Source organism: Pleuronectes platessa, chromosome 16, assembly GCF_947347685.1.
Source record: "Pleuronectes platessa chromosome 16, fPlePla1.1, whole genome shotgun sequence".
NCBI classification, from domain to species: domain Eukaryota; kingdom Metazoa; phylum Chordata; class Actinopteri; order Pleuronectiformes; family Pleuronectidae; genus Pleuronectes; species Pleuronectes platessa.
The window spans coordinates 24,914,272-24,938,711 of record NC_070641.1 but is presented as its reverse complement, the minus strand read 5'-3'; the positions used below and the strand labels follow the sequence as shown (position 1 = coordinate 24,938,711).

The 24,440-nt window shown below is 46.3% G+C and overlaps 2 protein-coding genes across 2 annotated transcripts; one reads left to right on the top strand and one right to left on the bottom strand.

Moving 5' to 3' along the window:
* Positions 1-484: 484 nt before the first annotated feature.
* thoc6 (THO complex 6) lies at positions 485-6,479 on the bottom strand. The gene is made up of 13 exons (XM_053443981.1): positions 6,355-6,479; positions 5,612-5,703; positions 5,471-5,535; positions 5,251-5,354; positions 4,098-4,135; positions 3,410-3,458; positions 3,187-3,258; positions 2,971-3,073; positions 2,835-2,884; positions 1,707-1,769; positions 1,308-1,418; positions 705-833; positions 485-612 (listed from the first exon to the last, which is right to left on the bottom strand). The coding sequence occupies exons 1-13, from the start codon at positions 6,367-6,369 to the stop codon at positions 532-534; spliced, it is 972 nt and encodes a 323-aa protein (XP_053299956.1). The 5' UTR covers positions 6,370-6,479; the 3' UTR covers positions 485-531.
* Positions 6,480-7,274: 795 nt separating this feature from the next.
* Positions 7,275-24,420, top strand: si:dkey-89b17.4 (zinc finger protein 646). The gene is made up of 5 exons (XM_053443868.1): positions 7,275-7,421; positions 11,310-14,064; positions 14,569-15,678; positions 16,855-17,717; positions 21,023-24,420. Exons 2-5 carry the CDS (start codon positions 11,516-11,518, stop codon positions 21,451-21,453), a joined length of 4,953 nt encoding a protein of 1,650 aa, XP_053299843.1. The 5' UTR covers positions 7,275-7,421; positions 11,310-11,515; the 3' UTR covers positions 21,454-24,420.
* The last annotated feature ends 20 nt before the right edge of the window (positions 24,421-24,440 follow it).

The window sequence follows — 24,440 nt, the reverse complement described above, 5'->3', positions numbered from 1 at the left end:
TCCTTCAGTGTTGATGGTTTTTATCAGAATCTCACGTGTCGTCAGAGCAGCTGATTGGATCCAGTTAAGACTCAGTGTCTCTGACTCGTCTCTGATTGGCCGAGTCGAGCTGCTTCCTCTGAAAACTTCAGATCTAGTGAACAAGAGAAAGTTTCCTCCTTCTCTCCCTGAGTGGGTTCCATCTGCTGTGAGAGCAACTGACAGAGTCACAGACAACCAGCTGAAGAGTGAAGCTGAACTGAGATCAGTTCATAACACTGAAGTTATTAAAAATCAGAGTTTATCCTCAAGATCCAGGCAAGAACGGAGTTGATTTAATTAGGAACATTTATTTAATGTTTAACATTAAGTTAAGTAATCTGTACCTGTCAGTGAAGTTTCATCTAACAAACTGTGTCGATGGATTAACAGCAGGTGGCGCTGATCCCTGAGTCGCTGCTGTTAAACCACAGGAGATGAAGAAGAGGAGAAACTTTATTCACAGTCTGGTTCAGTGACATGTTTTTATTTAGTAAAAGAGAGAGTGTGGGTTCAGAAGCTGAGTGAGAAGGCTTTGTACGACAGGTTGGTGAACACGTCGATGTGGTCACTGCTTCCTGCGACTGTCAGCACCTACACACAGAGACACACACACACAGTTAATCAGGTGTTGACTAGAATATGAACTGTATTTCCGATGGAGGATCACATGACCAGCGACTCACCTGGTGCTCGGCGCTGTTGGCGTTGAGCTGCAGCGTGTTGACGCTCTGTAGAGAACACGGGATCTGAGCTTTGACTTCCCCCCCCAGCCGACAGTGAGACACGAACGCACCGTCACCCGCCGCCAGGATCTAACACACACACACACACACACACACACACACACACACACACACACACACACACACACACACACACACACACACACACACACACACACACACACACACACACACACACACACACACACACACACACACTTTGTCCCTCAGGATTCTACTCCATGACATCATGATTCATAGCAGCTTCATCTTGGTCCTCGCACAGAAGACACTTGAAATGGGTTCACACACGTTTTGAACAATGGACTTCCAGGTTTTTCATGACCACAGGAACCCTGTAGGGGGCACCATAGAACGATTCTGGCCCACTGAACTTGTCGTGAAGCCAACACATCGACTGTGCAGTCAAGTAGCAGTAACTTCCTGTGTCATGGAGAAACGCAGCAGACGCCATCATAAAGTCTTGAGCTGGGTTTTTCCTGTGGCCACTAGATGGAGCTGTGACAAAGTATTGTCCTTAAGGTCCTTAACGAGTTGTCTCACCATGTCCTGGTGGAAGGCGGCTTGTCGCTGGCAGCCCGTCAGAGGGAAGATGGAGGTTGGAGACAGAGAGCGGAGGTGCCACAGAGACAGAGACGGACCTCCGCCACACAGCTGCAGGACGGAGGAGACAACACGTCACAAAATCTGTTTACACGTAAGCATTTGATCAAACTTTCGTTTAAGCTAAAAATGACGTGAAACGAAAGTTCGACACAGAAATTCAGAATCCTTGTTTTTCTTTAAAAAAAAGGTATGTCCACGTATGAGGACATCACGTGACCTCATGAAAACACGATGCTTTCAGAGACGCTGAAAATCTGCTCTTGTGGTGAAAATATCTTTACAGCTGCAATGTTCGATTTTTCCAGGAGGACTTGAACACATCGTGTGTTTTCTTACCATCCAGTCAGAGTCGGTGGTCAAGCAGCTGATCCACTTCCCGAACTGAGGCCGAGCACAGCTCTGCAGAGGACAACATGGTCAACAGGGGACAGGGAGGACAACATGGTCAACAGGGGACAGGGAGGACAACATGGTCAACAGGGGACAGCGAGGACAACATGGTCAACAGGGGACAGGGAGGACAACATGGTCAACACGGGACAGCGAGGACAACATGGTCAACACGGGACAGCGAGGACAACATGGTCAACAGGGGACAGCGAGGACAACATGGTCAACAGGGGACAGCGAGGACAACATGGTCAACAGGGGACAGGGAGGACAACATGGTCAACAGGGGACAGGGAGGACAACATGGTCAACACGGGACAGCGAGGACAACATGGTCAACAGGGGACAGCGAGGACAACATGGTCAACAGGGGACAGCGAGGACAACATGGTCAACAGGGGACAGGGAGGACAACATGGTCAACAGGGGACAGCGAGGACAACATGGTCAACACGGGACAGCGAGGACAACATGGTCAACAGGGGACAGCGAGGACAACATGGTCAACAGGGGACAGCGAGGACAACATGGTCAACAGGGGACAGGGAGGACAACATGGTCAACAGGGGACAGGGAGGACAACATGGTCAACAGGGGACAGGGAGGACAACATGGTCAACAGGGGACAGCGAGGTCAACAGGGGACAGCGAGGACAACATGGTCAACAGGGGACAGCGAGGACAACATGGTCAACAGGGGACAGGGAGGACAACATGGTCAACAGGGGACAGGGAGGACAACATGGTCAACACGGGACAGGGAGGACAACATGGTCAACAGGGGACAGCGAGGACAACATGGTCAACAGGGGACAGCGAGGACAACATGGTCAACAGGGGACAGGGAGGACAACATGGTCAACAGGGGACAGCGAGGACAACATGGTCAACAGGGGACAGGGAGGACAACATGGTCAACAGGGGACAGCGAGGACAACATGGTCAACACGGGACAGCGAGGACAACATGGTCAACACGGGACGACGAGGACAACATGGTCAACAGGGGACAGGGAGGACAACATGGTCAACACGGGACAGCGAGGACGAGGACAGGAAACAGCGGCGCTCTCACCTCGTACTTGTAGACCTCGATGCAGTGGACACTCTGTCCGGTCCTGCTGTCTGAAGGACAAAAACAGCAGTTCTTCAAACAGTCTGTTGCTCTCTGCTGAAAACAGGACACTCGTCCTCCGTCCCCCATCACTCACCCCAGATCCTCACGGCTCCGTCCTCACTCCCCGACAGGACCTCCGCCTCCCGCTCCCTCACACTCACACAGTGGACGTAGTCCGTGTGACCCTGCAGGACAGACTGAGGACAGAGAGGTTCTCCAGGTGAAACGTTTGACACTGAAGAGGACAGACAACACGTCCTACATGACGTTATTGACATGTGACTGTCTTCATGTGATTAAAGAGACACACCTTGAAGACTCCGTGTTCCAGGTCCAGGATGTGGACGTTGTTGTCTCCTCCACCGATGACAAGACTGTTGTCCTGAAACACATCATCACATCAATAATAACTAAATATAATATTGACCCCCCTACTACTACTAATAATAATAATAATAATAATAATAACGACAACAATGATTCAACAACAGACTGAGCTTTTTTTCAAACTAAACAAACATGTCTGAACTCACTCTGGACTGAACCGCCATCGAGTTAATCTCAGGAATCTCAAGACTGGACCTGAGAGAGAGACAGACAGTTAGAGGGACAGACAGAGGGACAGACAGACAGTTGGAAGGACAGACCATTAGAGGAACAGACAGAGGGACAGACAGACAGTTAGAGGAACAGACAGAGGAACAGACAGACAGTTGGACAGACAGAGGAACAGACAGACAGTTAGAGGAACAGACAGACAGTTAGAGGAACAGACAGAGGGACAGACAGACAGTTAGAGGAACAGACAGAGGAACAGACAGACAGTTAGAGGAACAGACAGAGGGACAGACAGACAGTTAGAGGAACAGACAGAGGGACAGACAGACAGTTAGAGGAACAGACAGAGGAACAGACAGACAGTTAGAGGAACAGACAGAGGAACAGACAGACAGTTAGAGGAACAGACAGACAGTTAGAGGAACAGACAGAGGAACAGACAGACAGTTAGAGGAACAGACAGAGGGACCGACAGACAGTTGGACAGACAGACAGTTAGAGGAACAGACAGACAGTTAGAGGAACAGACAGAGGGACAGACAGACAGTTAGAGGAACAGACAGAGGGACAGACAGACAGTTAGAGGAACAGACAGAGGGACAGACAGACAGTTAGAGGAACAGACAGAGGGACAGACGGGTGTCCTGCTGTAATGTGTCTCACTTGTAGTTTGGTCTTTTCGTCCACAGAGGTTTGACGTTCTGAGGAAACAAACATTCAGAGTTACAGGAGGTGTCAGCTGCAATATGGCACGTCACCACTAGATGTCACTACATTCTACACACTGAACCTTTAATTAAATCAATTTAAATCAAGATCTGAGGGGGCGGGGTTTACTGCATATGACCAATCAGAGACGTGGAGTTTTGTATAATGAAAATCTGAGCAGAACAAACATCCAGAAGAAAAGAAACAGCTCCAGCTGCTGACTGCAGGAAGAGCAGCTGGTAAAACATCTGGGATGGTTTCTAAAAACTGTTCATGAACAAGAGCAGATCTGAATATAAGGTCACATGTCATTTACATGTGTTATCATTGTGTGTCCGACAGTTTCAGTCCCTTTAGCTGAAACCCTGTTGTCTTCAAGCTCAGCTGCAGGAAAAACACACACAAATAAAGTGTAAAGGAGGAAGTAGACCAACAATCCACAGCAGCTGCAGGGATCCTCTAAAGTGGAGTTCACACCGAACTTCTTGAACTTCCTGTTCTCCCCGGTAGAGAAGTTCTGGCTGAGGTGATCCAGACGCTGTGGTGGACGTGTTGTGGATTCACCAGAGAAGAGTTGTTGTGTGTTGCTCCCTTGGTTCACTCTGAGGTTCACAGTCGCTGACGCTCAGGGGCTTGGTCTCCATGTTGTTTCCACGCTGAGGCCGAGCAGGGACCGGTCCGATCGATGCCAGGACTCAGCCGCTGAGATTCCTTCTCAGAGCTGATTGGAAATTTGATTCCCGAGTTTAAATAATTCACCTTGAGCGGCAGATGTTACTAGAGCGTTTGCAATTTTTGCGTCAAACACAAAGCGTCTAGACGCGTTGTTGCATCGACTACACATGTAATCTCGACAGGTGTGCACCTCGCACCATGTTCGGAGGGAGCACGCCGTGAACATGGTCATGTCATGTTTCAGAGAAGTTGATTGGTCCGTGGACGGAGCTCTTCTACTGAACCACGAAGCAGGATTCATGGTTATCAGGTAACTTCCGGTTAAATTCTCAGTCCTATGAAGCTTTTGCACTTATCGGGCTAAATCACCATATGCTGAACAGCTAACCTACTGTAAAAATCTATATTTATCTATTTATTAATATATAGTTACCTTCTTGATGAGTTCAGTCCAGCTCCAGGCGCTGATTTCTCCGTTTCCGGTGCTCAACAGGAAACAGTCGGTGGAGAGAAGAGAGAAGATCGGACCTTCGTGAGCTGAAGAGACGACGAGAGAACAAAGTCAAACCTGAAACAACCGAATTCATCCGTTCATTAGTCATGAAGGTATCTGACGTCACAACACGAGGAAGAGGAGGAAGAGGACGACTCGCCTGTGAAGGTCAGAACAGGTTTCTGACTCAGTGCTGTGGCGTCTGGACTCAGAGCTGCAGACAGACTGAAACAACAAAACAACTATTTAACAGATCAACACAACCTCGCAGCTTCAGCTCCAGTGTAACTTTCAGTCTCACCTGAAGAGGGCGATCTCACCGTAGTTGTTTCCAGCCGCCAGGAAGCGGCCGCAGGGAGAGAAGCTCTGAGAGAAGACGGACATGTGGAGGAGCTGAAACAGAAACAGCACCTCTCTTGTGAACCATGTTATTACACCACATTAAAGGTTCAGTGTGTAGAATGAAGTGACATCTAGTGGTGAAGTTTCATATTGCAGCTGAACGCTCCTCAACCCGCTCCCCCCCCCGCCCCTCCAAACATGAAAGAGAACCTGCGATAGCTTCAGAAGTCCTAGAAACTCAAAAGGTTTAGTTTGTCCAGTCTGGGCTACTGTAGAAAACATGGCTGCCTCCGCAGAGAGGACCCGCTCTATAAAGTCTGTATATATATATATATATATATATATACACAGTATGTAAATATAAGTATTTAAATAACACACTGCAGCACCACCTGCTGGTCGTTCCAATAACAGGAGCTCATCAATGATCAAAGGAGTTGATCAGTCGATCAGACAGAATGAATCTGCAGCTATCTCAGATAATCAATAAATGATTCATCATGGCTTTTTATGTTTTGTCATAAAGTTAAAATGAAGTCAGAAAAACGATGAAAACGACCGTAGAGGAGAAGAAGGAGGAGAAGAAGACAAAGCGCCCAACCAGCACATTTCATCTTGCTGGTTTCGCAGCCCACTGGTTTCGCAGCCCACTGGTTTCGCAGCCCGCTCACTGGGCAGCTGGACTCGGATGAAGAAGCTCACCTCCACTGGATCCATTCTGCTGCTCAGTCACGAGGAACCCGCACAAATATCACAACAAGTCGACGCGGCGCAAAGTGGGAAACGCTACAATTCAGACGAGGACTGATGACGTCTGTACTAACGCAAAGTACCCTGGGAAATGTAGTGCAGCGCTGTACTGCCAGTTAAGGGAAATATAGAATGGAAAAGAACATGAATAATACTATTAATAATTAATTGATGTGATATTTAATTTAATAATATTATTTACTGTTATAAACCTAATTTACAATGATTATGTGGTAAATAATGTGTATAAACGTATACATGTAATATATGTTAGCAGCATATTGATAATAATATTCATTATTATTAATCATAACAATTACGATTATTAATATAAAATATTTATTATATAGAATCAAAATGATAATCAAAAAGACAATTCTTCATCATCATCACCGCCATCATCTTCTTCTTCAGCATCATCATCATTCTCATCACCATTATCTTCCTCATCATCATCTTCTTCACCATAATTATCATCATCATCTACTTCATCATCATTTTCATCATTATTACCATCATCATCATCATCATCTACTTCATCATTATTACCATCATCATAATCTTCTTCTTCATCAACATCTTAATCATCTTCTTCATCATCATCATCTTCCTCATCATTATCATTTTCATCACCATCATCATAATCTTCTTCTTCATCAACATCTTCATCATTTTCATCATCCTCTTCTTCATCATCATCATTTTCTTCCTCTTCGTCTTCATCTGTCTCGGTTATTCTCTGCAACGCGCGGAAACCCGCGCTGCCGCTCTGCCGCTCTGCCGCGCGGTGCCGCGCCGCTGCTGCAGCTGCGCACAGTGACGCGCTGCCGTGTGCGCTCCGCTAGCAGCGGCAGGAAGTGAGTGTCTGAGCGGCGGAGGGGAAAGACCCGAGAACCCGGAGTCTGCGGTGGAGCGGGAGGAGGAGAGATAAAGAACCATGTCTAATCCGTGAAACGTGCCCATTCTGCAGCTCCGCGCCGTGCATCGTCCACCCGGCGGCCACAGCGGCCATCAGAGGGGTGAGTGAGGAGCGGTTCTCGGCATAACACCGAGGTTTGTGTGCGCGGGGCCGCGGTGTGTTTGTCCACATCTTTGTGTAGCTCAGGATTAGCCTCGGGATGCTAATGCTAGCTGCAGCGCACACCTCTAGGAGCCCTCGCGGCGGCCGCAGCTTCACCTGCGGGCGGCGTGGGTGCGGTGTGTGGGTGCGGTGTGGATCCACACGTGCGTGTTTAAATCAACGCAGCTGCGTGATTGTTATGTTTTTATTTAGTTGTGAAACCTTCTGATGGCGGGGGGAGGGCGCTAACTAGCCATGTGCTAATGCTAACGCTAGCTCGGCCGTGTCTGTTTTCCCCGTTTTATTCACGAATCGTTCGGCCGTGACGGAGCGGATCGCTCCGTGTGGTTCCCTCCGTGCGGCCGCGTCGTGTTTCCAGCGGCCGGACGCTTCCCGGTCGCTGGGTGTAGCCGATGTGCGTACGGGCTGTGTGGAGGTAAGAAAGCGACGCTAGCTCGTTAGCATGGGGGAAAATGGCTCGCTGATCGAAAGCCATTTTCCGATGGAGATGGGGTCTCGGTGAAAGTGGCTGATGGCCGCAGGTTCAGTCGCGCTCTGCGTGGAGCATCATGGCTGAAACGACGCGGCTGTTCGTGGATCACAATCGCGCTCGGTTCCCTTCCACGGCCGGCCGGGGCTCGGATGTCACTCCTGCGGGTAAATCGGGGGTCGGTAGAAGGAAATGTCGGCGGCGATCCTCCGCTTTGTCCCGAGGATTCCGTGCTGGGGCTGAACCGACAGGAGACGGGCCAAGGTCAGGGAGTCCTGCGGCTCCTCCTCGGCCTGATGGAGCGAGGAGGAGCCGCAGGAGGATCCACGGTCTCAGATGTTTGTGGAGAATAAACGTGTTTCCTGCTGTTTGTATGAAGCTGTTTACATGAGCAGAGAGGACGATGATTGGCTGCTGATCCAAACGATGATCGATCACATCAGTGCGTCTCGTGTGGATTAAACAGGTTTTAAAGTTTAAAACTAACCAGTGTGCTCAGCTGCTGTTTAGATGTTTCTATTCAACTCCAGTACAAAGTAATCAACCACCGCGGCTCTGATGTGAATATGTGCAAAGTGCAACTTTGTGTAAGGGAGATATTTGTGTCATGTTATGAACATGCTGATGTTTAATTCAAGCTTACTCTGAAATAATGGAAATTAAAGTGACATTTTACAGAATGACATAAACTATATTTAACAATTAATTATTATCAGGGAATCCGCTACTGATGTGTAATAATAACATGTATGATTACATTTTGGAGGAAAAAGAGTCGGTTGTCGGTCAGAGTCCCAAAACATCAATGTTCAGTTTATAATTAAAGATATTCACATGTGCAGGTATTAAATAATTTTATTGATTGTTAAAGCTCGATCAAGAGATGTGTGTGTAATAAACATCTTTCCTTTCATTTATTCTGTGAAATAATACTTTCCACTGCAAAATACTTTCGTCTACACTCTTCCACATACAGATTACACATTTGTCACAGTAACTGAATGTGAAGACTTTAAATTGAAAAATATTATAATGTGACAAAGTAATTTCTGAATTTGAATCTCTGTTGGGATTAAAATCCAAAGTGTTTCATACAAACATCTGGATGATTTGTGATGTCTGGTGTGTCGGACACAACAAACCTCCAGTAGAATATCACCTGTTTGATTTATGTCAATATATCCGATGTCGTCAGGACTGAGACTTTCTCCGGAGTTTGTCTTTCCCTCATGAACAAGGTGTTGTTCTGGTGAAGGTGCAGCACACAGAGGCAGAGGAACATGAATTCCACTGCAGAGATCATGGGAGTTCTTTCTCCAGCACATGACACAGGAGGCGGCTCTTAAAACCAAAATCTTGACATCTATGTCTGTGGCTCTGCTTTTTCACAGTGAAAATTCATATGCTTGTCAATTAATACATCACTTCCTGTCTCTGTCTGCTGCTCCACCGCTCACCTGAAGAATGTGAACGAGTCCGTGCAGAAAACTTCCTGTTGCAGGTAAAGTCCGGACCAAATTCTCCAGACTTTATCTGCAGGTAATGTCTAAAAAGATGGACACAGGCTTCCAGCTACCACCCTCCCACACAACTCCCTCCCCTTTGACTTCTTCTACCTCTCACCCCCCCCCCCCCCCCACACACCTATGCAGTATTTTCCCAGAGAACCTTTATAAGGAAATATGGAAAGTCTTTCAGAGGTGTGTGTGTGTGTGTGTGTGTGTGTGTGTGTGTGTGTGTGTGTGTGTGTGTGTGTGTGTGTGTGTGTGTGTGTGTGTGTGTGTGTGTGTGTGTGTGTGTGTGTGTGTGTGTGTGTGTGTGTGTGTGTGTGTGTCAGAGCAGATTAACATGGTGGCCTGGTGTAATCTGGTACAGATTACAGATGATCTTGTTACAGCTGTCTCAGCCATTGACTCATTTAAATCACTCTGGTTCTTTGAGAACTATTGATCTGATTAGTGACTTGTAAATTGACTGTGTGTAGTAACGTGCACTAACACATTTTAATTATCTCCCAGCTCCAACTTTACATATTACTTTATTTATTCTTCAGCAGGTGCATTTGTGTTTCTACCAAATTACACAAATGACTGAATAATAGATAATCTTGATACCAGAGGTCTGAACCCTCACTAGTCTCACGTGTCAACAACTCAAATGCACAACGATTTATTTCAATGTATCACATCCACAATTTTGTGGCACATCACTGCTTTTTCATGGATTCATATCTGTTTATAGAATCAGTCACATAAATATGAACTCCCTTTGCTATTTAGAAAGTACTTAAAAGTATTATAGAATGTTGTTATTTCAAGTGTGCTGTAATAAACAAAATAAGGTTAGGCGTATAGGCTGTACCTAAAGCTTAAAAGGACTAACTCAGATTTCAGCCTTTACTGTATCAAGGTGGCCCCTCCTGGCCCTCCTAAAGGCCGGGGCATGCCTCTGGGTTTTCACGGGCCCCTTCTGTGCGTCGCCCTTTGAGAAGCATGAATGACAAGCTGCGTGAAAAGCCTTTAGCAGCACCACTGCATTGAGGCCATTACTCCGCAGGTCAAAAGTGACTTTGCTCCTCTGCTGTTTTCTAATCATCACACTTACAACTGATCTATATCAATACCTGCTGAATTCATATTTATGTTCCTGGATAGACGGCGTCGCTTCTTCTGCCACAATGAAGTCAAAACATTGTCTTACGTCGTAATCTGCGAAAAGAACTTGTGGCTGTGTGTTCGTCTCTGTCCCTCTTCACACACGAACTGATAACCATTTTTAATATTTATGTTATTAATCAATGAGGTCAGATCATTGGTCACTTTAGCCTGATGTCCTGACATCTTGTGTTGTGTCGCAGGTTTAATGTGTCTCATTAACTGCAGAGCAATTAAAACGATCACAAAGAAAACATCCTGTACGCCCTAATAACCTGTGATATGTCATGGTGTTTATTGTTAAAGTGTAAATTGAGGACATTTGCTACAGAGTAAATGACCTTCCTCTGGTCGGAGACCTTCTGACTGTTGGGGGGGTGGGGGGGCAGCGCAGCTCGGGGGGGGGGGGGCAGAGCGTCATCCTCTTTACACTGTAAACAAAGGTGTGTCCTGCAGAGGGCTGTCAGGTGTGACTGGTGCAACGTGACTCGTGTTGAAATCCTTCAGTTAAGATACAATCACATAATGCTTAGTGAGGTAAAAAGATCAGCATGTTGAATATGTTTCACTATCTTACATGTTTGAGAAATGTGGTATTGTTGTCTGTTAAAATTCTCAGATGAACTTGATTGTTTTTTTTTAATTAAAAGTTAAAGCTAAAATGAAGACTCTTAAAGTTTCTGTTTTGTTCTTGTCTTCACAGTGAGACCGACCCTAATAGGGTCACCACCTCCGAGGGTGGGTCCTGATTGGCCGGACCAGCGCTGGTGCTTGGGGAAAAACTGGCTGCCATCTTTGACCTCCACCGAAGAGCTAAGCCCAACTGTTCCTCCTCCACCCCCCTTACATCACTGTTCATTGCTCTGTTGTGAACCGTGAATCCCTCCAACTGATTTGCTTTAGAGTACTATGGCAATGCATGATATGAGTCGTGCCAAGGGATACCCCTGTAAAGAATGTGATATGGTTTGCCCGAGTACTCCAAGTCTTCTAGAACATATGAAAGCACATTATCAGCAAGAAGAGACCGGACGTTTTGAGTGTGAACAGTGTGGCCGAATTTACAAGCACGCAGCTAGCTTAGCTAATCACAAAAAGTCTCACGAAGTGGGTTCCTTCCAGTGCCCTGTTTGTACCCGTACCCTACCCAACGCTGTAGCTTTGAAGAACCACCTTCGTATCCACACATTGTCTCCCAGTAGCGCGCACACAGAAGAAGAGAGCGAAGAAGTACCTGAAGACGCAGGCCACGACGAGAGGGACTACGGTCTCGCCCAGGACCTCTCCGACGGGTTTGGCCGCTCCCATTTGAATAATAGTGGCATGGGACATAGTGTCCTACAAAGCCACGAGACAGAGGAACACGGAAAAAAAGGCTCCCCTGAATCCGACGACGCTTGGGACAGACCGTTCAAGTGCGATCAGTGTGACAGAACCTACCGGCATCACGGTAGTCTGGTGAACCACAAGAAGTGTCACCAACAAGGAACTTTTAAGTGCTCTGTGTGTTTCAAACAATTCAGCAACCTGGCTGCCCTAAACAGCCACGAGAGAACTCACTCGAAGTTCAAGACTCCCGGGGCATCAATGGTGAGCAGCAGTGGTAGTGGCAGTAGCGGCACTCAGTCATCCCAGAGCGAAGACACCACCTCGTGTTTCTGCCACCTCTGCCAGGTAGCCCTGCCAAATAAAGCTGATTTTCAGGAGCACATCCTGATGCACAACACAGCCTCCCCCTCCCTTGGCCTGCCCCGCAGTTTCCCAGGCATCATGCCTCACAATCTGAGTGCAGTTCGATCCCCAGCATACACACCAGCCCTGGGGGACCCTTTGCCTCTGCCGCCCCTGCCCACTGAGAAAAGAGGTCCCTATGACCCTATCATGGGCCCTCCAGTCAACAATCCCATCTACACATGCGCATACTGTGGGGCAGGACACCCAGATCTGGAGACCTTGAAAGTCCACTATTTAACCCATGATCCCCACCCTGCTTCCCATGGGCAGGACGGATCCATCCTCAACTCTGACACACTAAGTTCTGGATCACAGGGCTCAGTATCTTCTCCCTCTGCAGGCCGTGTGCCCCAGGCCCATTCTCCAGATGATGGAGAGCGCCGCTTTAAGTGTGGGGAGTGTGGAAAAAGTTACCGGCATGCAGGAAGCCTCGTGAACCACAAACGTTGCCATCAGACAGGCCACTACCAGTGCACCATCTGCTGTAAGCAGTACCCTCACCTGGCAGCACTACACAGTCACCTACGAAGCCACAAGGGACGTTCCTCAAACCAGCCTATTAATAACGACAGCAATGACTGGCTATCTCCAGAGCCACTAACTCTGGACTCCCAGCAGAGCTATGTCCAGGAAGGCAGTGGTGCCACCACTCCAATCTCGCTGCCAGGGAATCTCGGTGATGCTGCCCACTTTGTACCAGATGGTGGTCACAGCAGTGGGTTGGACTCTCTTGAGTTTCATGATCGTTTTGATGGCAGCTCACTTTCCCAGAGCAACTCAGCGCACCGTCAGGCTGACAGACATGTGTGTGCTGACTGTGGTGAGATGTATGGAGATGTATCAGGCATCAAGTCACACATGTGTCCCCGCCATGGCCAGCAGCCACAGCAACAAGGCAACATGTCCAATGGTTTCATGGGGAACATGAACTATCACAGCTCTAGTGGAACCTCATTGCCTGCTGGAAGTTCCAGTACCTTGAAAGAAGGCGGCAGCCAACGACAGTACTCCCAAAGCGGAGGAAAGAGAATGGGGAACAGTGACAAAGGTGACGAGGATGATGGTGAAGTGTATCAGTGCTCTGTGTGCGGTAACCACTATGCCAGCCTCAGAGCTCTTAGGAGCCACTTGCGTAGCCACGCCAACAACCCAACAGGACCAGGACCTTCCAACCTGGAACAGGATTGGAGAATGATCTGCTCTACCTGTGGCCAGAGCTTCTCCAGGAAGCAGGACCTCCTGAATCACCAGTTGGTCCATGGCCCCCAAAGGCCAGATGGTCAGCAACAGAGTATTGCAAGCAGCTCAGCTAATGGCAATGACAAGATGGATGGGCGCAACCACATTTGTGTTGACTGTGGCATGTTTTTCGCTGACCGCCACCACCTAATCACCCACCTATGTCCTGGTAAGAATCGGGCCAGTTCACTGAGCAAGCAGGGCCTGAACGGAGCCAAAGGGATGTCTGGAGGAGATGGCGTTGGTGGTGGGGTTGCTGGGGGGAGCCGTGATGTTGGTGGTGATGGACGTAGGCCTATGGTTGACCAAAGTGACAAGCCCCACAAGTGTGACCAGTGTGGACGAGGATACCGACACCCCTGCTCACTCCTCAACCACAAGAAGTCACATAAAACTGGTGTTTTTCGCTGCTTGGTTTGTCAAAAACGCTACTACAATCTGCTGGCTCTCAAGAATCACCAAAGGACCCACTTTGACCTGAAAAGGTAGGTCCCAGATTTTTTTGCAATTTTATGCAAAATCTTGTACATTTTAAAGACAATGCAAATTTTTACCAATATGTAAAGAAATGTTTCAAATGGTGACTGAGTTTGGCATTAGGGTAAGAAATGTTTTAGTTACACTTTATGACAAGTGGATGAGTTAAGTTGTAGCTGTGGTTTGTACTAAATTCAAAAACAAAAGACATGTCCCACAACTGTTGATAAATATTGGACATTTACTTCTTTGGACACTGAACAACTGCTGTGTTAACCATGACAATCATTGTGTCGAGTTTACTATTTAATTCCATCTTTGTCATTTCTCCACACTTGTAATTTATTTTAGATTTGTGGCTTTTCTTAAGTCTGTCTGCCACAGTATATATTCAGATTTTAACTATAGTGAGTGATCGTAACAATATCCTCTCGCTGCCAACTCTATAAGGACTTTGACTTGGTTTCTTAATTTTTTTGTTTTTTCTTCCTGTCTACCCATCCCTGCTGCAGGCACAAGTGTGAGGAATGTGGTAAGGCTTTCAAGATCCAAAAGCAGCTGATAAACCACCTCCGGCTCCACGAGGAGCATCGGGCCAAAGGTCTCGTCCGAACTGGCCCAAACGGTTCCCGCTTCCAGCAGGCAGGCCCATCTCAAATGCAGACTATGAGAGGAGAGTCATCGAAGGGCCAGGCAATGGGTGTTAAATACAGCCATCAAGGGTTCAAGAAACCCTACTCTTCAGCTGGAACTTCCAGACCTCAGAAGTTTGACCCTTCTGAAAGTGGACGGCGGCCTTTTGCCTGTGAAGAATGTGGAAAGACATACCGACATGCAGGCAGTCTAGCCAATCACAAGAACCTTCACAAAATTGGAGAGTACCACTGCAATGTTTGCAACTCTACGTACCCCAACAGGCTGGCAATGAAAAACCACCTACGTCTCCACTTTGCCCAGAAGAAGCATAACTGCCAAGAGTGTGGGAAGGGCTTCCGCACTCAGAGACAGCTAGCTACCCACTCTACAGCCGGCCTGTGCAAAGGCCCGCAGGGCCCTGGGGCCCAGATGGATTTTGAGTGCGATGGCTGCTGTGAAGGCTTTGCTACGGCTGATGAGCTTGCCGCCCATGACTGCCCAGCCCAGCACCTGCCTTCGTCCTCCTCCACCAACAGCTCCACCAACATCAGCATGGAGAGAAGTTCTGTTGACCTGGACTCTGATGAGAGACCCTACGCCTGTGACCTGTGCAGTTGCGCCTACAAACATGCAAGCTCGCTGCTGAACCACAAGCACACCCACAAGACAGGCAACTTCCGGTGCAACTTCTGCGACAAGCCCTACACTAATTACATGGCGCTGCGGAACCACATGCGCATACACACACAACGGAAGAAGCACATCTGCCACACATGTGGGAAAGCCTTCCGGCTGGCCAGGTTCCTCCGCAACCATCAGAAAGTCCACGAGGAGGGTGCTACCCCCTTTGGCTGCCCCAGCTGTGGGAAGAGTTTCCAGGGGAGGTCCGGTCTGGCCAGGCATCGCTGCGGGGAGAATCAGGTAGGCATGGAAGTCAGGAGGAAGGCCACTGCACCCACGGGAGAGGGCGAAGAATGTCGGTACACGTGAGTTCTCGTTAGTTATTTGTGATTCTTCGAAGTTGAAAAAAGTAGTGAAGATAAATTTAGATCTCTACATGTCTATTACAGGTATATGATCTCCAATCCGGCTTCCTTGGGACCATACGCGTGCCGGAATTCGGATTTTTCTGAAGTTTGGACAAATTGAATTAGTGGAGAGACCAGATAAGTCAACCCCGTTTGCTTTCAGTTAGCATATATCACACACTCAAGTTTTTTAGGGTACCTACAATCAAACATTACATGTTTAATGTTTTCATGCTGTTTTCTTAGCACATTTTGTCACAGATTTGTAGAATTGTTTGTGTAGCACATTAGCAAAATCTTAAGCATTGATGTTGTGTGTTCCTCACTCTTGCTCTGATGTTGACTGTAGTTTTTTATTTGTGTGTTTGTTTTCTTTAGTTAGAATAAATTTACTGGCCATTTATTAGCCTATACGCTGCAGTACTGTGATGGGACATTGCGATTGTCTTGGCAAATTGAAGTCACAGGAAGAATTAGGAAGTATTTGGAGCTAGCTGCACTGCCCATGTCTAGAGGTTCATGGATTCTTTACTACTGCACAGTTGCTGCACGCAACTACAGTCGGACATGATTGAGGTTCTTCGGGTATGTTTGATTGGTTTGCATCCTATATTCAGAACCAGTAATCACCCAAAAGAAGGTGGTGAAGTGTCAGGAAATTGTTCTCAGATGTGAAAGAAGCTGTTTGAAGCTTGTGGCCATTTGTGCAGTGCAGGGAGCAGCAGATACCTCCCAGTTCCCTACGTGAATCCCACTTAGTCCATAGTTTCTCCCATGTCCCTTCCTTCCTCACCCACCCGGCAGCCCTCTCCCTATGACCTATCTAGCAATCATAACTTTAATTGGTACACCACTTTGTTATAGTCTTCTTTAAAAGCTTAAAGCCGGATTTCAGATCATATACCTGTATGTACAACATCTTAGATGATGACTAGTTAAAATGTTTCAGTGATTCTGAAAAATAAAGTGGTAACCAGTAACCTGAGATTAAGTTGGCTAGAATAATGAAAACAAACAACCGCCTTCCGTTGCTAATCTCTTTTTCTTTCCTTCTGGTCCTCCTCCCCTTCCTACCCCCCCCCCCCCCCCCCCCCCCCCACCCACCTCTTGTTTTACGTCTTTGTATCTGCACAGATGTGATCAATGTGGCCGCTCCTACCGCCATGCCAGCTCCCTCCTCAACCACAAGAACACCCACACCGTCGGCATCTACCACTGCGCTGTGTGCCTCAAGACCTACTCCAACCTGCTTGCCCTGAAAAACCACCGCCGTATCCACTCTGAGACACGGCGCCACCGTTGCCATGATTGTGGCAAGGCCTTTCGTGTTTCCTCCCAGCTCTACAACCACCGCCGAGTCCACCAGAAGCAACGGGAGCTGACATGCCGGTCCTGCCAACGAGCCTTTCCTACACAGTCCAGCTTCAGACTCCACATGGAGATCACCCATGGCCAGACACCACAGCCCCGCCAGCCCAGAGCCCAGCAGCCCCGACCAGGGGGCTCCCAGGAGTTGGGCTGGGGGTCAGGCCTGGACATCACCTTGATGCAAGAGCAAGGACTCAACCCAGGCAGCGTCGCAAAAGCCCGCAGTCGTGGGGGCAGCAGTGAGGTCATTAAGTCCCATGTCTGTGACCAGTGTGGGCGGTCTTACCGCCACGCCAGCTCCCTCCTCAACCACAAGAACAGTCACAAGACTGGGACCTACTTCTGCAACTCCTGCCAGAAAGAGTTCCCCAACCTGATGTCCCTCAAGAACCACCGTCGGATTCACACAGAGCCCAAACGCTACCAGTGCCCGGACTGCGGCAAGTCCTTCCGTGTGTCCACACAACTCATCTGCCACCGCCGCATTCACACCAAGGAAAAGCCGTTCTCCTGCCAGCACTGTGATAAGCACTTCTCCTCCAAGTCCAACCTGAGGCACCACATGAAGGTGCACTGGAGCGGCTCAACGGCGCCCCCTCCCATGGCCATGGGTGCGCCCAACTTCCTGGGTATGCCCGGTGGCCCATTCATATAAGCTTTGGGATGGGAGGGGGAGGGACTGTTGGTGGTGGGGGTAGAATGGGGGGAGGAGGGGGGGCAGTCACATGCAAAGGTTTCTGGAGGTGCCAACACTGCTCTTCCTCCTGCTCATGCTCCTCTTCCTCATTTCCATGTGTGGCTGTGGTGTGTGAGTGAAAGACATTGTGTGTCAGTCCTTGTCCTACATGACGTGAACATACCCAAACACAAAGTGGACGCCACACACACTCACTCTGACACTCGGCTGAAATGGAAGACGTGCACATACACTCACACGTCTCTAGTATCTCTCTAAACTTCTCGAGCCAAGGCTTATTCACGGATGTACCCAGAAGGCCATGCTACTGTCACTCTCAGAAGGACTGACTGACGGGGGCAGGGGGGCAGGCTCATGGACTGCAGACAGACATGATGTAGTTTTTATCAGCTGCATGGACTTCACTACGCCTCCCTCCTGCATGTTGCCCTCTATCACTGAGCTTCTTCCTCGCTCTGGAACATCAATGAGGATTTGGGCCACAGACCCTGAGCTGAGTCCAGACTGCTCCAGACCAGCTCGTGAACACTGAGTCCTGTGGTTGTGACGGTTTGACGGACTGAGCTGCTGTGAGGGTCTGATGCCTTCTTTTCTAATGAGACATCGTGTCCGTCTCAGTGTCTCGAGTCAACCGGTGTCAGTGTTGTTTCTGATAAAGTTTGTGGGGAGTTTTTTTCTCGATGGAATTTTCTCTTGTTGCCTTCGTCACAATGTTTTTAATCCATATTCTGACCGAGGTGGTCCGAACCAAGTCCAGACTGTTTTTATCCTAGAGACCAATGTGTCGATGCAGAGGAGGTTCTGGTCAAGTTTGGCTTCTTTCTCTTTTGTCCCTGAATGGTCTGACAGCGAAGACTTGTGTGAGTTTTTCTGGTTGAGGAGAAGATGCTTTGGTCTCTGAGGGGTTGCTGTAACTGTATGTGTGTGTTTGATGAGCTTCATGCTTTTGCAGCTTCCACGTTCACCACTTCCCGATGCCTCATTCTCACTTCTGGGTTTAACAGCCGGACGTCATGCATTCGGCTTTGACAGAGCAGTTTCTACATGATGTCACTGCAATGTGGTGACGTGATTTTCTGCTTCGAGCTGTTGACTGTAGTTGAGTAGAAAATAACCACACCTCCTTTCCACAGGAAACTTAACGATGCGTTAACGTGAGCGAACATTTTCATGTAGACGAGGTTTTCCCCGCTACGCTGCAGAACGACTCGGAGATTATAGGTAGCTGTGGGCGGGGCCACGTCACCGATCAGAATGATCTGTGTTTTCAGAGCTTCTCTCAAAGATGGTGTAAAGGTAAACTAGCTCAATCCGGTTCTTACTGTGCGTACACTGAGGTTAGTCGACGCTGTGTGATGATGTTTGTTATAAAGGAAAACCCCGTTATCCTGGGTCGTATTTTCTATGTTGTCGGTGTAAATGATTGACAGGGACAATCTGGAAGACTGAATGAGCTGCTGTGATGTCATCAGGGCTGAACCAATGACAGGTGGGATATGATGGCACGAGGAATCGTAGAGACGGCCCCGTTTGATGACATCACAGCAGCTGTTTCCCAGTTGCCAAGTTAACCCTTGAATCATTCACAGCGACAACATGGAAACAAGGCGGCGCCGGCTCAGCTCAGAGTCAGTTGGTGGAACATCAGGTCTCTGGTCAGTTTCTCCGACTTGTTACTATACGACGTGAAGTGGCAGCTGGAGGAGGAGCCTGATGACGACAGGAAGCTGTAAATGTGTTGTGTTGTAATCTTACCTTCAAGACCTCTGTTATACGAAGGAAAAAGACGACAGATCATTGTGGTAATGCATTTATTTATATTATCCTCATATTATTATCATTAACACGTGTAATGGACGGCACTAGTCTTTAGGATGTGAGTTTAGAGCTTTGTTGATGTATCACCCCCACCCCCCACCCCCATCCCTCTGTTCTGTGAAGATGACAGAACCGTGGATGGACACTGAGACTGAAGATTTAAGGAACTGGAACGTCAGAATGGAAAGTGTTTTTTTACCCAGTGATGTTGTGACGCTCTCGGTCAAAGCTTCCCATCATCCCTTTCTTCCATATTTATCTCTTCTTGCCCCCCCCCCCACCCCCCGTTTCACAGAAATCAAACTGGCGTTGAAAAGGGACGACTTGGTGATTCTCAGTCCTCATCATTTGAACCTTTTTTATGTTTCATGGTAACCTCTTGTATTTATTGATGTTATTTTCTCCCTTTTTTATTTAAAATCGTTTTTGACTGTGTGTTTAAAACCAGCTTGTCAGCGTTTCCACCAGCACTGGTGCTAGTTTGAAAAAAGATGAAAAGTCAAAGGTGTGCAGTGACCGTCAAGTGCTGTAGGAGTCATGTGATCTAGACACAGAAATAACTGTACATTCTCTATTTTTATTTTTACATTTTCTTCCTTCACCATGTTTGGTTTTATTTTATTTTTAAATATAAACTTTTCCCAGCCTGCATTTAAATAGTTTTTAGAGAAGAAAAAGAAAACGTTTGGTTTGGAACTATAACCCTTTTTTTACTTTAAGTTCTAACTTTTGGTTTCCATGCATATATGTAACGCTTATTATACACTTTTATAAACTATGTTTTGATAATTAATTTCTTAACAGAAGAACTTGTCCATATACTATAACCCTTACTGCTGAGTACTGAAAATAAATAGCTGAAAAAAAAAACAGAGTGTTTTCAATGCTCTTCAGTGGTCACTTTATTAGGTACAGCTGGTCACTGTAACACAGATGACCTTTAACCTCCGACCTTTAGGTTCTTCTGGCCACATGGTAATGAACTGCTGCGGTTTAGTTTAGAAGTTATTAACCCTATAGACTGTATATAAAGAGGATCAGTGACTGTATATAAAGAGGATCAGTGACTGTATATAAAGATGATCAGTGACTGTATATAAAGATGATCAGTGACTTTATATAAAGACGATCAGTGACTGTATATAAAGAGGATCAGTGACTGTATATAAAGACGATCAGTGACTTTATATAAAGAGGATCAGTGACTGTATATAAAGATGATCAGTGACTGTATATAAAGATGATCAGTGACTGTATATAAAGATGATCAGTGACTGTATATACAGATGATCAGTTACTGTATATAAAGACGATCAGTGACTGTATATAAAGAGGATCAGTGACTGTATATAAAGACAAACCCTGATAGGGGGTGTTGATTTTGAACTCTTGGCGATCTTAAACTTTCTTTTCTCTCAGATGTGAGTCCGGTGACGTCGCCCAGTGGTTCCAGGAGCTTCCCCTGTGGTCAGTGTGGGCGGTCTTACCGCCACGCCAGCTCCCTCCTCAACCACAAGAACAGTCACAAGACTGGGACCTACTCGTGCAACTCCTGCCAGAAGGAGTTCCCCAACCTGATGTCCCTCAAGAACCACCGTCGGATTCACACAGAGCCCAAACGCTACCAATGTCCTGAGTGCGGCAAGTCCTTCCGGGTGTCCACAGCGCTCGTCTGCCACCGCCGTCTCCACACCAAGGAGAAGCCGTTCTCCTGCCAGCACTGCAATAAGCGCTTCTCGTCCCGGTCCAACCTGAGGCACCACATGAAGGTGCACTGGAGCGGTCTGCAGCTCTCCAGAGGGACGTCGTCCGCCTTCCTCACCGTCCCCTCCAGATCCTTCCAGATATGATGTGTCCTGACCCGGGGACACAAGCACAACGGCCACGCACCTCATCACGGCCCCTGGAGGCCGGGAATCTGACCTCTGCTCAAAACTTCATGTTGAAATATATACAATCAAATATATGAGTCTGAAAAACATCACAGGATTTGTGCGGAATCGAGTCTTGGCTCCAGGTGGTTTTAAATGACAGTAAGAAAACATAATTATGGATCTTAAATGTTTCCATTAGATCCAACTTACCCCTTTGTGCACAGCTGTTGGTCCATAAACACCTAAATATTTAAACAAACTTAATAATAAAAAAAAAAGTCAGTTTTTTCATCAGTAGAAATCTACATATAAACTAGAATGTCTGGAGCAGCAGCAGGTTGTCGGGTCCGACTCGTTCAAACGGGAACATGTGGGAACCTCCGGGTGAGGGGCGGAGCCTGTAGAGCAGCAGGGGGCGGAGCCTGCAGAGCAGCAGGGGCGGGACCTGACGTATGAACTCTGCTGTGGACAGATCAGTGTTGTTGTTTACAGCTCCTCCACACCGGCCTCGGCCCTCATCACCAGAAGATCTGGAATCTCCTCGTGTTTCCAAGTTAACGTCTTCGTCTTCTACGTGTCCGGCTCCTCTTCTTCATCCTGAGATGTTTGTTCTTCCAGTTTCACGTCACGTGTTAGAAACCTCATCAACACGTCCACTCGCTCACTGGGAAGCTTCCACACATTGTCCTGCTGGTTCCTCACATGGACTCTGACATGTTACACACATTCTACCAGGAGGCTGCAGGAGAAGATCATGAACGTGTCCAGAGACACTGACTCAGACGTTTGTTCTCCCATAGGGAACCTGCAGAACATGTCAGGAACACGTCTGTGGTTCAGTTCATGTGTAAAAACATCTACTCTCAGATCCAAAATCAGGATTTTTTTATTTTTATCTCAACCAAAATCATTTTCAGACTTTCTGCAGCTTGGTATTGTTCAGGAACAGTTTGTTTCAACTTATGAATAACGATGATGTGTAATAACTCGGTTTAGCTCTTTTCTCGGCTGGAGGTGAACCAGTTGTTTCCTGAGACTCGTGGACATTTTATACGACTCAACAGAAAACAGTCAACATTGCTTCTCCTGTAATTCTGACGCTGGGAAACTGTTTCCATCTAAGTTCATGTACTTCAACTTTTAACTTTTATTCGGCCTCCACAGATCAGAACAAGTGCATTATGGGTCTGGTATTTTTTCATTAACGACAGTTTCTGAAACACTTGTCAGATCATAATTCTTGACCTCAATGTTTTTGTGATCGCGTGTTGACTTGAAGTCGACAATGAACTGACGACACGTTTTTGTTCTTAACAATTGTAAAAAAAGCTTCGAGCTGCAGCGGTAGCATGTTGTAACGTGTTGTCATTCACTCAGATCTTCAGGTTCACAACCAAACATGACACAGCATTGTTTCTGCCACTGGAACAGAAAACACCGTCATTTTTACACACTTTAGTAAAACAAGATTATTTTAATCATAATTAACATTCAAAAATGTATCTAAATAAATTTTAAAAGTGGCAAAAATAAGCTGTCAAAAAGAGAAACTGGATTCATGGATGAGATGGATGATGGTTTAACAGTCGCCTGCAGAACAGTTACATCTTCATCATTGGACTCGTCTTCATCACCTTCTACCTGCATCGTTCTGTTCTGACTTGGTGCCTTATCGCACACGTATATATGTATATACTCTATGTTTATATATGTTTATATATAGTTGCAAACTAACCAGAAGTAGAAATTTGAAAAGTGATGGTGTGTTGTCGACTTTCACTCTCTCACAATCTGCAGAAAAGCCTCAAACTTTGACTTTTGTGAAAATTCTGATGTGTCGTTGATGAAAGAACTTTATTTGTGTGGATCGACCAATGAGAGACAAGCGCCTGCAGCTGTGGTGGCGGCCATTTTGATCCAGTCATCTAACACACATTTCTACAGTTCAGTGTTTTCACCAAGAGAAAAAAGATGAACCTTGTTATGACTTTTTAATCTCTCACATCTATTGAGTTCATGGTGCTGCTGTTGTTTAATTACAGGTTCAAATACGTTGATTTTCATCTGAAGAAAGATCCAGGTTTCATTATATGAAAAACTAAGTCATGATCATATGAGAAAACCTGTGAAAAAATGAACACGTTTTAACCAGATAATAATTTCATGTCTGACAATAATTCACTTGAATTCAGTGGGAATACAAAATGGTGGCGTGGAACGTCGACTGTTCTATACAAACTATGATTCTTTTATTTCAGTTGGAAAATATTTTGAACTGTCACTGTAAACTTTAAATTTAAAACAAACACAGATGTTTTTAGTTTTTCCAACAAACGAACCGTTTTTATCCTGTTGGATAAAAATTGCAACAAGATTAAAAAAAAAATCATTCCACACGACGATAATATAACTTTAATTTGAAACTTAAACCTTCATGACTTTACTTCTGTTTTAAATGTTGAGTTATTGCACAAACGAATCTGATAAATGACACAACATTAACACCATATAACATTAATTAGGAATTAGTGCATTAGTTATTAATATTTATACAAATCTCATTTATACATATGTGTAAAGATATATATCTGTGTATAACACAAATTCATGATGGATTTTTATGTTTTTAATATTTTTCATCCTTCAGCCACAAATAAACTGACACAAATTATGTTTCTATAATTGTCTGCTGTTTGTGAATATTTTATGTTATTGAATCACATTTTTTTTAATTGTAAAACCAAACTCATTAGCAGTGATAATTATATATATGATTATATGATAAGATAGATAAATACATATATTACTGTCTTTGATCATGTTGAATAGAAATATTAAGTCTTTGATCATATAAATAGGACATGCTTTTTGTGCTTCTAATTTTCTTCTGCATCTGCATTTGTTTATAAATAAATTCTGTTTCTACTGTGGAAACAAATCCTCTGAATTGTCTGATTGACTGA

Excerpts from the sequence above, each read along its gene's own strand:
- thoc6 (XM_053443981.1), bottom strand. Across the intron at positions 5,536-5,611 it reads GGTGAGATCGCCCTCTTCAG|TCTGTCTGCAGCTCTGAGTC; the intron begins GTGAGACTGAAA and ends TTGTTGTTTCAG. Across the intron at positions 3,074-3,186 it reads TGGAACACGGAGTCTTCAAG|TCTGTCCTGCAGGGTCACAC; the intron begins GTGTGTCTCTTT and ends CTCTGTCCTCAG.
- si:dkey-89b17.4 (XM_053443868.1), top strand. The coding sequence starts at position 11,516 with ATGGCAATGCATGATATGAGTCGTGCCAAGGGATACCCCTGTAAAGAA. Across the intron at positions 15,679-16,854 it reads GGCGAAGAATGTCGGTACAC|ATGTGATCAATGTGGCCGCT; the intron begins GTGAGTTCTCGT and ends GTATCTGCACAG. Across the intron at positions 17,718-21,022 it reads GGGTGCGCCCAACTTCCTGG|ATGTGAGTCCGGTGACGTCG; the intron begins GTATGCCCGGTG and ends CTTTTCTCTCAG.